This window comes from Tachyglossus aculeatus, chromosome 9 (genome assembly GCF_015852505.1).
Source record: "Tachyglossus aculeatus isolate mTacAcu1 chromosome 9, mTacAcu1.pri, whole genome shotgun sequence".
NCBI lineage: Eukaryota > Metazoa > Chordata > Mammalia > Monotremata > Tachyglossidae > Tachyglossus > Tachyglossus aculeatus.
The window spans coordinates 37,719,407-37,735,972 of NC_052074.1; the positions used below are offsets into that span (position 1 = coordinate 37,719,407).

General features: G+C 48.8%; 1 protein-coding gene across 1 annotated transcript in view; it reads right to left on the reverse strand.

Annotated features, from left to right (window-relative positions):
• Positions 1 to 16,566, reverse strand: part of LRP1B (LDL receptor related protein 1B) — a 564,327-nt gene that overhangs the window by 278,759 nt on the left and 269,002 nt on the right. The window contains exons 8-11 of the mRNA XM_038750885.1: positions 6,634 to 6,856; positions 4,993 to 5,164; positions 3,363 to 3,506; positions 2,520 to 2,756 (exon numbers count right to left, since the gene is read on the reverse strand). Coding sequence (XP_038606813.1) covers positions 2,520 to 2,756; positions 3,363 to 3,506; positions 4,993 to 5,164; positions 6,634 to 6,856 — 776 coding nt within the window. The remainder of the gene's footprint in view (positions 1 to 2,519; positions 2,757 to 3,362; positions 3,507 to 4,992; positions 5,165 to 6,633; positions 6,857 to 16,566) is intronic.

Sequence of the window (16,566 nt, forward strand, 5' to 3'; positions counted from 1 at the left end):
TTAAGTGCTTACTATGCGCCAAGCACTGTTCTAAGCGCTGGGGTAAATACAAGGTAATGAGATTGCCCCATGTGGGGCTCACAGTCTCAATCCCCATTTTACAGATGAGGTAACTGAGGCATAGAGAAGTTAAGTGACTTACCAAGGTCACACGGCAGACAAGTGGCAAAACGGGATTAGAACTCATGACCTCCGTCTCCCAAGCCCGTGCTCTTGCCACTAGGCCATGCTGCTCCTCTTATGCAGTGCTGGGCACCCTGAGGGCACTCAGTAAATACCAGTGAAGGTGGTGATGAAGACAGAGTTAATAGTGCTCCTAACACTTTAACTGTCTGTGTGTCTTTGCCTGCAGGTCTCCTATCTACCTCAGTGCTTGGCACCTCACTGCTTAATTAATGCCAGAACCATTACTGCTATTTATGAAGACCGGTCGGTGCCATCTACCCTTTGGTCCATTCCAAAGCTGAAATCGTTTCTTCTGGGCTGTTCCCCGGCAGCTCTTGTTGAATTTTCAGGGTCCTTCCTCCCCCAGCTGGCCTGGGGCCCCCTACTCCGGGCCAGGGATCATGTCTTAATTAATAACCAAGCAACTCCCCAGAGCTCACTGCTGTGCCGTGCCCACTGCCAACATTTAATCAGAGCCATTTCGGATTGACGGAGGCGGCCAAGGGAAAGCCATTCCCCTGGAAAAACACTTAATAGCCCAAGAGCAACTTTGGAGTTGGCACTTTCTTGGCACTTTCTGCCAGCGACATTGAGCCTGAGAGCCCATCTGACTGACGTTTGCCCCGCTGTCGCATGAGGAGAAAAGCCCTACTAACAGTGGGGAAGCGTTGTAGGACACAGTCCGACCAAGCCTCTGACAGTGCTGCCTTCCCCGCTGGAAACTGGGAGTCGATCGCCGAGGCCAGACCAGCCTGGACTGCTGCCATCAAGGAAGGAGAGGTCCTTTTTGAGCAAAACTTATGCAAGGAAAAGGAGACGAGGCAATAAAAGAGACAGAACCGGGCACAGCAAAAGAAAGCATGACCACACAAGGGAAGGCCTTTTTGTGTGTCCGGTGGGACCGGGACTGTGGGCCTGCATCGTCTGTTTCAGCTACACACGCACTTGTAGGTGAACTTCACCATCGATGACGTCTTAGGAGAAGCGGCACAGGCCTCAGAGTCAGGAGGTCATGGGTTCTAATTCCAACTCCACCACTTGTCTGCTGTGTGGCCTTGGGCAAGTCATTTCACTTCCCTGTGCCTCACTTACCTCATCTGTAAAATGGGGGTTAAGATTGTGAGCCCCATGTGGAACATGGACTGTGTCCAATCTGATTTGCTTGTATCCATCCCAGTGCTTAATACAGTTCCTGGCACATAGGAAGCACTTCAATACCCTAATTATTATTCTTATTATTACTAATGGGAAGGACATCTCTGTACACACATAAAGGACAACAGGCTGATCAGAGCAGAAGAGCAGCAGGTGGCATTACCCCGTCACAACCCCAACTCTCAGTCCAGGAGGAAACTGAGGCACAGAAGTTAGGTGACCTGTCCAAGGTCACACAGCAGGCAACCGGCAGAGCTGGGGTAAGAATGCAGGTCCTCCAACTCCCAGGCCCCTGCTCTTTCTGCTAGGCTGTACCGCTTCTCTGCAGTTAGTGTCTGCTTTTATCTCCCATTATGTTTTGACTTTTACCTCTATTCCCTGCTCACTAGCAACTAGGTTGGCATCCTGCCTACAGAAGGTGCCCAGTACAGCACCTTGCCTACAATAGCTGCTCGTTATAGCTCACTGCTCAAAGCAGCACTCTAGTCAGCACCCTGCCTAAAAAAGGTTCCTACTATAACAGCCTACATACAGTGTGTGCTACCCATGATGGGCAGCCAGAAGAGTATCCTGCAAGTAATAGGTGCCACTCAGTACAGAGCTCTGCCCTGATTAGGCACCCATTACATGCACCTCTCCTTTGTGCTCAAAGAAGATAGTGTGAAATTCATTCATGGGTGAGTGGGTGTGGTTGAAAAAACCTGTAATTCATTTACTCATATTGATGTCTGTCTCCTCTAGACTGTAAACTCGTTGTGGGCAGGGAATGTGCCAGTTATATCAGACTCTCCCAAGCTCTTAGTACAGTGCTCTGCACACAGTAAGTGCTCAATAAATATGATTAACTGACACTGACCTGAGGCCCTGGCTCTGCTCATATGTGGCCATCTGCAAAAAAAGTTCCATCATTTCAGCCGGTTATTTTCTGTTCCAGAGAACAAAAATCAAGCAGACGGGGTTTTCTTTCAATAGTCTCCCCAAGCCTAAGGAGGGCGGCTTTAAATGAATTTTACAGAAACAACCTCTAGAGATTAGACTTAAAAATGAAAATCGGCTATCTTCCAACCAAAGCATTCAGGTAATCCCACAACTTTGATGCTGGTTTACCCCAGGCCCCAGCACGTCACCTACCATTTATCTGAGGAGGGTCACCCATGTCCACACATCGTCTTTGAGAACGGCCACCTAGGGTCACCTACCGTCTTTGAGAACGGTCTCCCTCTGGGTGCCGTCGACCTTCTGCCGGCCGATGAGGAAGCTGGTGGTGTCGGCGAAGTAGATGTAATTGGCTGCGGCGTGGAAGTCCAGGGCACGTGGGCTGACCAGGTTCTCGATGGGGATCATGGCCTCGTCCGCCACCTTGGCGTGTGGGTCCATCCCGCGCACGATCCCGGGCCGGCCCTTCCCGTAGAAGAGGAAGAGCGCGTGCTTCGGTCCTGCGGGAGACACGGTTACAAACAGGACTGGAAACGGCTGTCTGAGCCTCACCCCTCCTGAGGGCCCTGCCTTTGGACCCCGCCCGAGGGCCCCATGAGGGTCTTACCTGGGAAAGATTGCCCAGAGTCGCTAACTTTAGGCCCAAGTGGCCACACTGGGGTCCTTCCAGCTAGGTGGCTGCCCCCATGGGCCAGGAATGTGAGCCCCTTCTAGACTGTGAGCCCACTGTTGGGTAGGGACCGTCTATATAATGTTGCCAACTTGTACTTCCCAAGCGCTTAGTACAGTGCTCTGCACACAGTAAGTGCTCAATAAATACGATTGAATGAATAAATGAATGTCCACGGCTATGGAACCCAAGACCGCCCCTGAACCAACACCCCCCCAAGGGAGTGGAAGACGTGAGTTGGAGGTCAGTTTTCCTCTTGGTCATCGATCCAGCCTCCCACCGTCTCGGGCCCTCGGAACTGCTGGGAATTCCCTAGCTTGTGCTGCCAGGTAACCCTCCAAGCTGGCCACCACCGCGCCAGTGACCCCGGGGCCAGCCACCCCACCAGAGGCCATCACGCCTGCTGCAGGCATCAGGCATGCTCGGGCTCACGTACGTTTGCAGGAGAGGCCATCGCTGCCCAGGGTGAAGCCGGTTCGGCAGCGGCATGCCCGCGTCTTGTGGCTGCTGCCCAGCAGGCAGAGGTGGGAGCACCCTCCGGGCACGCCGAGGGGGTCATCCTCACACGCCTGGCCCCGCACTGCAACACACCACATAGCACACTGGAACCCACCAAGGGCCACACGCCTCTGCCCACCTTCCCATCACAGAGTCTGTGTTCTGGGGGAAGAACTGTTTTCCCAAAACCATACGACGCTATGAGAATATTAGAATTAGAGTCCAGTCCTGGGAAGGGGGCCAACTGAGCCCCACGTGGGACAACCCACGTGGGACAACCTGATCACCTTGTAAATTCCCCAGCGCTTAGAACAGTGCTTTGCACATAGTAAGTGCTTAATAAATGCCATAAAAAAAAAAAAAAAAAACTGGAATCCAGGGGAGGAGGCTGGGAGGAGGTGGAGGGATGGTGAGACCCTCCCCCTTGTGAGCCCCACGTGGGACAACCTGATCACCTTGTAAATTCCCCAGCGCTTAGAACAGTGCTTTGCACATAGTAAGCACTTAATAAATGCCATAAAAAAAAAAAAAAAACTGGAATCCAGGGGAGGAGGCTGGGAGGAGGTGGAGGGATGGTGAGACCCTCCCCCTTAGGATGAAGCCTGGCCTAATGATCGCAGGCCTGGAAAACAGGTCCTCTGGGTTCTAGTCCCAGCTCCAGCACTCGTCTGCTATGTGACCCTGGGCAAGTCACATAATTTCTCAGTGACTCAGTTTCTTCATCTGGGAAATGGGGATTAAACACTACTCCCTCCTTCTTAGACTGTGAGCCACGTGTGGGACAGGGACTCTGTCCAACCCGAATAACTTGTATCTACTGTAGGACTTGGAACAGTGCTTGACACGCAGTAAACGCTTAGCATGTCGAATAACAATGATAATGACAATAATACAAATGATAATAAAGAACGCCACCACTGGGAAGAGCTCTGGCCTGTCTCAGAGCTGGTGGATGCGGGGTAAAACATCTCCAATGGGCTCCTCCGATTGGCCAAAGCCACCAGGGGATTATTCCTCTACAAAATTCCCCAAACTGCCACCGAAGTCTCCATGTGGGTGCAAACAACTTTCCCGGCTCCAGTTTCTTCTCAATCCTGGGTGTTCAGGGGAGGGAGAGGAAACGAAGACCGAGGGAGGAGGGGAGGAACAGGTGGTTCCCGGGGAAGGGGGACTGTCTTTCTTTGGGGATTTCGAGTACCAGGTAGGAGATGGCAGGAACGAGCCCATCTACACCTGATGTCTCCCCAAGAAGGAGAAAGATGCCTCTGATGCCTTCTTCACCCACCTGAGACTGACCAGATGGTTCAGATAAAGGCTGACAACACCCAGATTGACTCCCTGCCAGGGGGGAATCTGCCAGACCCACACATAATGATGTCCAGGGAACAATATCCCTAGTCACTGATCACCGGGAGCCCCGGCACCCTGGGGGGAGAGGTCCAGAGTGACAGCCACAACAACCCACACTCTTTCAGCGATGACCACTGAACTGCGGCCACCGGCACGAGGTCGGTCTGAGGGGTTCCAGTCCTCCGCCATGGGGGAATTCAGTCACAGGGCCTTCCCACCTGTTGGTCGGGCCCTCTTTTGGTAGACGTGGATCCCGCGGGCATTCTCCATGGTAATGACGGGCTGGACATCCGTGCCGTTGAATCGGTTTATGCGTATGACACCGGAATGATCCACATTGGTCGCGTACAAGTAGTTTTCAAACACGGTCAGATCATAAAGATGCATCACCTGTAAGGAAAAGAAAGAGCTGGGTCGCCCTGACCGCTACAAGGCCGTCTGGTAAACGAAAGTCAATCAGTCAAGTCAGTAGGCCCAGGTGGCTTCCAGGCAAAGTTCTGAGGGGTGTGGTGCGCGGGTCTTAGAACCTCTTCTTGTGGCCCCTGCCTTCAAGGACTGGCTGAACTGCCAGGCTCACTCCTAGCTTCCCAAAAGGCTTCAAATTTGATGGGGCAAAGAAAAAATGGAGGGAAGACAGAAAGTAAGTTGGGGAATGTCTGCAAAGGGTGAATAACCCCTCATTACACAGGTTCTGGGTCCCAGAATGCTCTGAATAGTCAAACTCCCGTCTCCAAAGATGACTCTGGAGTGGCTCCTTGGAAATGTCAACTCCTTAAGCCTTGCTTTTCCATGGTATTTGTTAAGCACTTACTATGTGTCCAGCACTGGGGTAGACACAAGTTAATCCAGTCAGACCCAAACCCTGTCTCACTTCAGGCTCACAATCAAAGTAGGAGGGAGAAACAGTACTAAATCACTACTTTGCAGTTGAGGATTGAGGTCCAGAGAAGCTGTGGCTTGCCCAAGATCATGCAGTAGACATGCGGTGCAGCTGGGATTAGAACCCAGGTCCTCTGGCTCCCAGTCCTGTGTTCTTTCCAGTAGGCCTCACTGCTTACCTACTTGGACAACAAGTAATTTAGAAATCCAGTCTCAGCTCCTCCCGCAAAACTCTAATCCAATCCAGAGGGGGAGGGGGGCAGATCAGAAGGTTGGATCCAAGCCATCCCTAGACTATTGTTTGATGAGCAGAAACATTCCTCTGTTTAAGAGACCTCTTTGATACCACTGGGACAAAAGAGGTGAGGTACTTCAGCTTCTAATGAACTTTTTTTTCTTTAATAGTATTTGTTAAGCACTTACTATGTGCCAGGCACTAAGGTAGCTACAAGCTATTCAGGCTGGACACAGTCCATGTTCAACAATCTTAATCCCCATTTTACAGATGAAGGAACTGAGGCACAGAGAACCTAAGTGACTTATTCAAGGTCACCCAGTAGACAAATGCATCCAACCTGATTAGCTTGTATCTACCCCCCTGCTTAGTGCAGTAAAAAAAAAAAAAAAGGGCCAGAGCTGGGATTAGAACCTAAGTCCTCCTGACCCCCAGGATTGTGTTCTATCCACTAGGACATACCGCTTCTCCATTAAATTAATTAAAGAGGTATTTTGGCTAGTAGGTCAGCAATGTCTAATTTTCCAGATTTGCCTTAGAAAAAGAGAGGGACCTGATCCATCCTGAAAGCAATCCAGGAGAAATTTCTCCTATCTGAGATAGGCACTGGAGACCTGGTATCCCATCTCTATTTCTTTTTGACCAAGGAAGGCCTCGTGATGGCTGCCAATAGCCATCACAGCTGTAGCCCAACTCCCAGGCCCCGAGTCACCCCGTCCCCAAGTCCAGCCACGACCTCACTGACCTGTCGGCCCTGGATGACCGTCCGCCGGTTCTTCCCTTGGTAATCCACAACAGCCACATAGTCCAGGTAGGTGTCCACCCAGTACAGGAGCCGGCCAATCCGGTCCAAAGCCAGAGCTGTAGGCTGCTCTGCCTTGGAGTCCACGATCCTGGTCCGGTTGGTCCCGTCCATGTTGCACCTCTCAACCTTGGCCACGTTCCCGTAGTCGGTGAAGAAAAGCTTCCTGCAGAGAGAACGTCGATGGGTGAAGCCTAGAATGGAGGCCGCTGGCTCAGAGGAGACCCTGCTGTCAGGAACGACCTCTCGCAAGCCATCCTGGCTTCATTCATGTGGATCCACTGGGATCCGTGGATCGCTGAGAGCGACAAACCCCAGAGCCACGGGGCTCACCGTATCCATACCTTACTTAGTCAATCAATGGTATTTAATAATAGTAATGATAATAATGGTATTTGTTAAGCGCTCACTATGTGCCAAGCACTGTTCTAAGCACTGGGGTAGATACAGGGTAATCACACTGTCCCATGTGGGGCTCACACTTTTACTCCCCATTTTCCAGATGAGGTAACTGAGGCCCAGAGAAGTTAAGTGACTTGCCTAAGGTCACACAGCAGACAAGTGGCAGAGTCGGGATTAGAACCCACATCCTCTAACTCCCAAGCCCGTGCTCTTTCCACTAAGCCGTGCTGCTTTATTGAGCATTTACTATGAGCAGAGTACTGTATTAACAACTTGGAAGGGTATAATACAGCAGAATTAACAGATGTGTTCTTTGTCTACAGCTATCTTATAGGGGGACATAGACATTAATATGAATAAATAATTCATAAGTATATTATATATATAAATCATATAATGATTACTCATATCCACAATTTATTTATATTAACATCTGTTTCCCCCTCTACACAGTAAGCTTCTTGTGGGCAGAGGATGTATCTACTAACTCTACTGTATTCCCGAGCATGGTGCTCTAAACACAGTAAGCATCCAATAAACAACCTTGATTGATCAATTGACTGATCGATCACCTCATGGAAACAAAGGCAGGCTGTGTTGAGCCATGGAAGATGAAACCCAAGTCTGAACCATGCTCTGAGGACTCTCAGGTACCCCAAATTAAGGGAGGCTACAAGAGGGGCTGTGTTGGAATCTAAGCATGTACTAAACACTACACACACTAAATTAAGGGAAGGTACCACAGGAGCCCAAGATACATTCCCTGCCCACAGGGAGCTCTCACTCTAATGGGACAAACAGACTAAAGAAAGAAACCCAGACAATAGGAGCGGGAAGAAAGCCACATTGGTCCTCCATCACTTCCTCAGTCCCTGGTCGGGGCAGGCGGCACAGTGGCAGTGAGGGAGGAGAGGAGGAGAGGGGAGAAGAGGAAGGAAGACCACTCAACTCAAAGCGCCTCGACCCTATCTTCCCTCCAGGCCATGAATCATTCATTCCCTGTCATCCGTACAGTAATCCCGCACAGATTTAAACATACCACTAAGCCTGCTATTCGATTAGCATTCGCTATGTTTAGAAAACACAAATCAATTTCAATTAACCTGACAATATTTTAACAAGATTATCTACTCATGAGGCCAAATTACATTTGTAAATAGAAGACCATTTGGCTATGACTTAAACCTATCTCTCGAATAATCCAATTTCCCGTGACCGAATGGCAGAAATGTTACCTTGAGGATGAAGGATTCGAGTTTCCAAACTTTGTGAAGTGGTTCTCATTTCCTGGATTTGGGGTCTATATTCTTCCTGATGATACAGCGAGTCCTTTATATTTAGAACAAAGTTGACCTTTTCATCTTTCATTTACCTCTTGTTCCTTTATGCTCTCTAAGGACTCTATAATGTCAGAGTGGCTGCCCAAAGCCCAGCTGAAGTAAGAAAATCCAGGATCATGAAATGGAAATGTTCTGAGCCCAGACATCTCTACAAACCACGATCAAGTAGATCGTAAGTTCTGTGAGAGAAGGGAAAGTGTCTTGCTTCTGCTATGTTAATAATAATAATGATGATAAAAAATAATAGTAATAATGGTACTTGCTAAACCTTTACTATGTGCCAAGCACTGTTCTAAGCACTGGGGTAGATACAAGCAAATGAGGTTGGACAAACTCCCTGTCTCACACGGGACTCACAGTTTTAAACCCCATTTCACAGATGAGGGAACTGAGGCACAGAGAAGTGAAGTGACTTGCTCAAGGTCACACGGCAGACAAGTGGCAGAGCCAGGATTAGAAACCAGGTCCTTCTGACTCCCTAGCCTGTGCTCTTTCCACTAAGCCACACTGTTTCTCTTAGGTGGTATTCACCTAAGCACTTAGGTCTCTGCCTTCAGTACATCTAGTTGTAGATAGAACTATCAATCATATTGAGTGCCTAGTGTGTACAGAGCACTGTACGAAGCACCTGGGAGAGTACACTATAATAGAGTTGGTAGTCCTACTCTCCGCCCACAACCAGATGAGAAGATGTCACGCCATACTGTCTGGAAACGGCGATGAAGAATCCACAGCTCAAGCCACAGTTGTCCTTAGTTGTGCTGTTGTGCTTCATATTTGCAGCCACTGGAGTTGTTTTCTCTTTTGTGTCCTTATCTCTCTTTCCCCTAGGAAGCTTTTGTTTAGAGAGAGAGAGCCATGCCCTTCTTGACAGTACAGCACTATAGTCCTCAGAAATCGACTCCCATCTTTCAGCTACGACACAGCACTGTATGAGGCTTGGTTTTCCTAGGTCCTTAAAAAGTTTCCTCTGTCCTCCTTGCCTTTGGTTTCCCTTCAGTAAGTGAGCAATCTCTTAATATCCTCATTTTAATCTTAATTGCCCCAAATTAAAGAAGAAAAGCAAGAATTCCACGAAGCTGCTGCCATTGTACAAACTTTTACTCCTGTAGCTAAAGTGTTCCACAAATAAGACACGTCACCCAGCTATATCATCAGCTGACATTTGGGACTGTACAGTTATTCAGTGTGCCAGGCAGGTGTTGTTTTAGGATGCTGCTGAAACTAGCAGCATACAATGGAGTCACTTTTCTCCCCACTTCAGCCCAGAGGCAAGAGTGTTGGATGGTCTGTGCTGGGTCACTGGGGGAGAGTCAGGGATGGAGAGGGGAGAGGTAAGAGTATTGGATAATAATAATAATGATAATAATTATGGTATTTGTTAAGCGCTTACTATGTGCCAAGCACTGTTCTAAGCATTCATTCATTCATTCAATCGTATTTATTGAGCGCTTACTGTGTGCAGAGCACTGTACTAAGCGCTTGGGAAGTATAAGTTGGCAACAGAGACGGTCCCTACCCAACAGTGGGCTCACAGTCTAGAAGGGGGAGACAGAGAATAAAACAAAACATATTAACAAAATAAAATAAATAGAATAAACATGTACAAATAAAATAAATAGAGTAATAAATATTAAGAGCTTACTATGAGCCAAGCACTACAGTGGATACAAGCAAATCAGGTTGGATATAGGCTGTCATTCATTCAATCATATTTATTGAGTGCTTACTGTGTGCAGAACACTGGACTAAGCGCTTGGGAAGTTCAAGTCGGCAACATATAGAGATGGTCCCTACCAGACAACGGGCTCACAGTCTAGAAGGGGGAGACAGACAACAAAACATGCAGACAGGTGTCATAATCGTCCCATGTGGGGCTCACAGTCTCAACCCCCACTTTACAAGATGAGGCAACTGAGGCAGAGAAGTGACTTGCCTAAGGTCACACAGCAGACGAGTGACCTTGGGTGTTGACTCCCTAACCTAGGAGCTCCTTGTGGGCAGGGAACACTTCTATCAACTTGACTGTATCGTTCCATCCCAGACACCTAGTCCTAGTTACCCGGGTAGATACAAGGTAATCAGGTTGTCCCACATGGGGCTCACAGTCTTCATCCCCATTTTACAAAGGAGGTAACTGAGGCACAGAGAAGTTAAGTGGCTTGCCCAAGGTCACACAGCAGACAAGTGGTGGAGTCGGGATTAGAACCCATGATGGTCTCTGCTGGGTCACTGAGGGAGAGTCGGGATGGAGAGGGGAGAATTAAGGGTGTTGGATGGTCCATGCTGGGTCACTGGGGGAGACTTGGGGTTGGGGAGTGTCAGGTGTGTTGGACGGTTCACGCTTGGTCACTTGGGGAGAGTCAGGGGTGTCGGGTTGTCCATCCCTTACCATGAGGGAGGGTGCCCACGAGGACGAACAGCACACAGTTACTCCAACTGCACTGGTGCCGACACTGGCGCCAAAGCCCTGGTCTGGGTTGGCCTTCGGGCTGAGCCAGTAAAGCCGTGGCTCAGTATTCAAAATTGTTCATTAGAGCACTGCTTTCCACCTGCCCACTGCTTGGCTTCTGTTTCTATGCACTGCAAATTAAACATCATGAAGTTTTTCTCTGTCCTTTCACTGTCTTAAAGGCAGAGAAATGATCTTTTGTATTTTGGGGTGCCAGCTAGCATCTTGAGGGCTTCTCAAATACCTAATCAACTACACTAACAAACTGGAGGCTTCTCTCTCTCTCTCCTTCCTGAACCCCTAACTAGGTCTCTTTTCAGATTCAGATATCACCAGAAACAAAGCTGTTAGTGCCTGACATCTCCATTGATTGCAAAAGCAACAGCTTTGTTCTTCCACAGATATATTGGTTCTATAAGGCTGACAAAGGGAGATTTTTTTTTCCCAGCTTAGTAAACTCAGGTGACATAAATCAAAAATCACCAGGGGCAGAACCCTTGGACAGTGACCGAGTGCAGTATCTCCAGAGTAACGTCTCTAATCATCCTTCTACTGAGGAGCCAGGCGGTTGGTACAGACAGCCGTGCACCTGAACCGGGTTTCTTGGGCTGATAAAAGAAGATTTATTTTTCGCTGAGAATTTCCATTTTAAATGGAGCTACTCTGATGTCCTGGTAAGTGGAAAATCTGCATGTTTAATGAGCCCGTGATATCACTGATTTAACAACAACTGCCTGAGGGGCGAGGGGCTGTCTGCCCGTCACAAACCATGAGCCACTCAGGGGTGAGGAAACACCAAGACACTCCCCACCAACCAAAATGAACACAGCTTTCTCACTTTTTAAGGCATTTGTTAAGTGCTTACTGTGTGCCAGGTTCTGCACTAAGCGCTGGATCTCATTACAAGATAACCAGACTGGACACAGTACCTGTTCCACATAGGGCTCACAGTCTTAATCCCCATTTTACAGATGAGGTAGCTGGCACAGAGAAGCCAAGTGGACTGCCCAGGGTCACACAGAAGACAATTGGTAGAGTTGGGCTTAGAAACCAAGTCCTCTGACACAGAGGCCCATTGAGGCCACACTGAGTCCCCAGAGAGGAGCACAAGGAGGTCGATTTTGCCCCACTTGAGAAGGGGGCACCCTGGAAAATGATTTGAAGAGGATGATGGGCTTCAGGGGCCAGTGTTGACAGGGAATTCAGGACTTGTAAGGAGCCCAGAGGCTTTCTGAGAGGAGAACGAAAATCAGATGTCCATTAGCTTCCGATCCTTGTGGGACGGAGCTGGCTGGCACCTTGCGTTCTGTCTGATCCTCATATTCTTCCCTTCAGGCCCCAAATCAGTCAGAACAAGATCATCATGATGCCTCGCTTCTTCTCTCTAGACCTTTCCAAGATGGTCTTGGCTCGAGCGACCCCGGGATAGGGGCTGCTTAGACTGATCCAGCAAACAGGGTGGACCTGTGTCCCGCTCCTCTCGCATAATTTTCTGGGAGAACAGGATGGGACAATGAAATGAGAAGCAGTCCCAACTGGATGGACTTGCACCCAGATCTTTCAAGCTCCAACAAAAGCGACTCCCATAAAATCATAAAATAAAAAATGCTGCCCCGTGGAATCAAGGATGGGGATAATGGCACCTAGGGAACGTGATCATTTTGGGCTGAAATTCAGCTGGACTCTTCCCACAGATCCCACTACCCTGCCCCGGTGGGTGGGTGAAAGGGGCAGGTGGGTGCCACGCTGTTCTAAGGGTCCAGCACACCCCCTGGAACCAGTCGCAGCCCGGGTAGCCACAGCATCTTGCATCGGGCATGTGCCAGGAACATTCGCTGCTCAGGAAGTCACTTCTCCCTTAATAGACCCTGGCAGAAGAGGCTCTGCAAGAGGTGCCGGTGTTTCAGCAGTGAAATTAGGGTGGTGAGAGGACGCGAGAGGAGAGCAAAGGTGAGACGGAGACTGCTTTCAGACGCAAGTACCAGGGAGCTGAATTGTGGGCATGTAAAAATAGAGGGAGGTCAAATCCAGATGCTTTGAAAATGAGTTCTTCTTGAAGGAGAGAAGCCAGACAAGGGCCATTAAAATTCCACACTGGGCTGGAACTATTAAAATGTCATTTCTTTTCTTTTTTTTTTTGGAGAAGGAAGCAGCAACATGTTGGCCTGAATAAAGCTCTCATTTTGGGCCGCCTGTCTGACGCTGCTCTGAGGTTAACGTAAAGATATTCCCTCCACTCTCCACACTGGCCAATGGGCAAAGGTCTAGCCCACCTCCTCCTGTGAGGACTCCCCACTTAGTCTCCAACACCCTGAGCTGCACAAATCCATTAACGGCTGGCTTTATTGACACCATTATTGTGTCCAATCTAATTAGCTTCTTTTTTCCTTAATGACATTTGTTAAGCACTTACTATGAGCCAGGTACTCTACTGTGTGCTAGATAAAAGATAATCAGGATGGACACACTCCATAACCCACATGGGGCTCACGGTCTTAATCCCCATTTTACAGATGAGATAACTGAGGCCCAGAGAAGTTAAGTGACTTCCCTGGGGTCACACAGCAGGCAAGTGGCAGAGCTGGGATTAGAACTTCCAGGTCTCCACTTTTTCCACTAGGCCTGGCCTCACTGCTTCTCAGTAGCTTGTAAAGTGCTTAGTATGGTGCCTAGTACATAGTAAGTGCTAAACAAATACCATGGGACAAAAGGCGTCCCAGGCCCCTCACACATGGGATCAGACTGGAACCAGCAGGAGAGCCCCACTGGAGACTCAGCTTTCTGACTAATCTCAGCGCCCAGCAACCAAATAGAGCCACAGGTCTCATTGGGATCACAAACCACAAAGTTCGACTTCACCACTGGAGAGCAGCATCCTTTTTTTTAATGGTATTTGGTAAGCGCTCAGTATGTGCCAGGCACTTACTAAGCACTGGGGTAAAGTAAATCAGGTTGGACACGGTCCATGCCCCAGAAGGGGCACACAGTTGCTCGGGACTTCGATCAATCCATCAATGATATTTATTGAGTGTTTACTGTGTGCAGAGTGACCTCGGGCCATGTTCCCTGTGGGAGTCTTTGAGGCCTGGGGATAGTTTCTTGGACCCGGGATCAAGGACTGAGGGGGGTTCAGCGCCACGGTGCTACTGGACTCTCCCAAGAATCCAACACAGAGAAGCAGCATGGCCTAGGGGATAGAGCCCAGGCTTGGGAGTCAGAATGACCTGAGTTCTAATTTTGACTCTGCCACTTGCCTGCTCTGTGACTTTGGGCAAGCCACTTCACTTCTCTGTGCCTCAGTTACCTCCTATTGTGGGACATGGGCTGTGTTCAACCTGATTACTTTATATGAACCCATGGTTAGAACAGTGCCTGGCACATAATAAGTGCTTAACAAATACCATTAACAAAACAAAACCAAAAACTCAGCACACTGACCGCCCGCATGTCCAAATCCCCTACAGACAGCTCCCAGGTCTACCCTTCCTTTCAGTTATTCCAGAAGACTCTGCTGAACTGCATTTCCCGCATTTAGCGGGGCCGGAGGTCATGCCGATACTAGAATAGGGCACGAATCGCTGAGCTGCTACGGACTAAGGTCCAGCAGTCCTGGAGATTGACCAGATCGATGGCCATGTTTCAATCTTCCCAGTTCCCGGGATTTGAAAGCTAAAAAACCGAGGGATCAAAGCTGGTTGCCCTACTTGGGGAACCGAAAAAGTTAATACCACAGATGTCTTCAAATGCAGCCTCACACCAGTGAAGTAGCAAAAGGAAAAGTGCTGTATTTTATTCTAATTAAGCCTCTTAATAATTTGAGAGTATTCACATGTACCCAACATTCATCTCTAAAACAGATAAAATACTTCTTTGAAATCAGCTGATGCTCTTTTCTGCTTAGAAAATCTGTTTTGGAAAATGCGGCCCCATTTTCCCATCCAAGACGGGTAAAAATAACGCACAGGGAAGGGGAAACTGGAAAAAAAAATATCCAGGTCTCGCTATGAGATGCACTGCCCACCTCCAAACTCCTTTCCATTTATCTAGCTGGGAAAGGCAATTCTCATTTTGACAGGGCAACATTGTTTTCCCTCCTTTGCCTTGGAATCTCAGTCCTCAGCGAGGCACTTGAACCATGGAACCACACATCGATTGAGGACCCAAATCCCTCTACACCTCTCAAGCTGCACTCTGCCCCCCCAACAGTTAATTACAGGTTTGAGCTCCCGCCTCCAAAAATCACCCACTTGAGGAAACAGCTGGTGCTGCCACAACACCATTACAGATGTGCTTGCTATTCCATGCTTAAGCGCTCAAAAAGCATTGAGCAAATGGATAAACCAGGACCACTCCCCTTCCCCACAACCAGCCTGCCCCCCGACCATCCTTGGACCACACTTTTCAGGGGACAGTGAGATCAGAGTTCATCAAACTCCAACTTCCTCCAATGCAGACATCTAGGTGCCAAGCAACACGTCAGAGCCCCTGTGGGCACAGCTACAGCGGGAGCTCCTTGGACTGGAGGGATTGTGCCTACTTATCGGACTCTCCCAAGTGCTCAGCAAAGTGCTCTGCACAGAGTAAGCGCTGAGTAAATACTCCTGACAAATTGATTGATTGGTTGGTGAGTGGCAGAACTTCCAGTCTGCCCCTCCAGATCCAGCTGCAGGGTGGCAGAAAGGGTCTGGGGCAGCTGAATGGTGCTCCACAGACACACACAAGTCCATCCATCATTTGATCGATTGATCGGTCGTATTCATCGAAACCTTACTGTGTGCAGAACATGGTACCAAGTGCTTGGGAGACTACAACACAACAATATAACAGTCACACTCCCCGCCCACGACAGGTTTACAGTCTATCGTCTACAGCCTATACGCGCAGCCCAAGCACACCCGTTTCTTGAGTCCGAGCGTGGATCAGGCATTGGCACTTGCTATGGGAGGAGGCTCTTGGGCTCTGCCTCGAGTCACCATTTCACAAGTCCTGGGGAATTCCATTTTTGAATCAGGGAAGAAAACCCCTCGGCAACGCGCCCAGCGTTTTACACCGGGGAGGGGTAGAGGAAGTGCGGCCATGGATGACCTTGCAGTCATCATTGTTCCATTAGACTGGCTTCAAAGTTCACATTACTTCCTTCTTTGTGAGACTGTTCCCCATCTCTCCCTACTCTCTAGACTGTAAAATCACTGTGGGCAGGGAATGTGGCTATTATACTGCAATAATAACAATTATAATTGTGGTATTTTTTAAGCGCTTACTATGTGCCAAGCACTGTTCTAAGCGCTGGCAGTTGGTGAGGGATACAATGTAATCAGGTTGTCTGATTAGGCAACTGAGGTAACTGAAGCACAGAGAAGTTAAGTGACTTGCCAAAAGTCACACAGCTGACAAATGGCAGAGCTGGGATTAGAACTCATGACCTCTGACTCCCAAGCCCTTGCTCTTTCCACTGAGCTAAGAGCCACACTGTTTCTCGTCTATTGAACTCTCCCAAACACTTAACACAATGCTCTGTGCACAGTAAGTAAGCTCTACTGCCCGGATCATTTTTCGGCCAAAATGTTCAGTCCATTTCCCCACTCTACAAGAACGTCCAGTGGTTGTCCATCCATCTCCACATCAAACAGAAACTCCTTTTTTTTTGGATAGCATTCATTAAGCACTTACTATGTGAAAAGC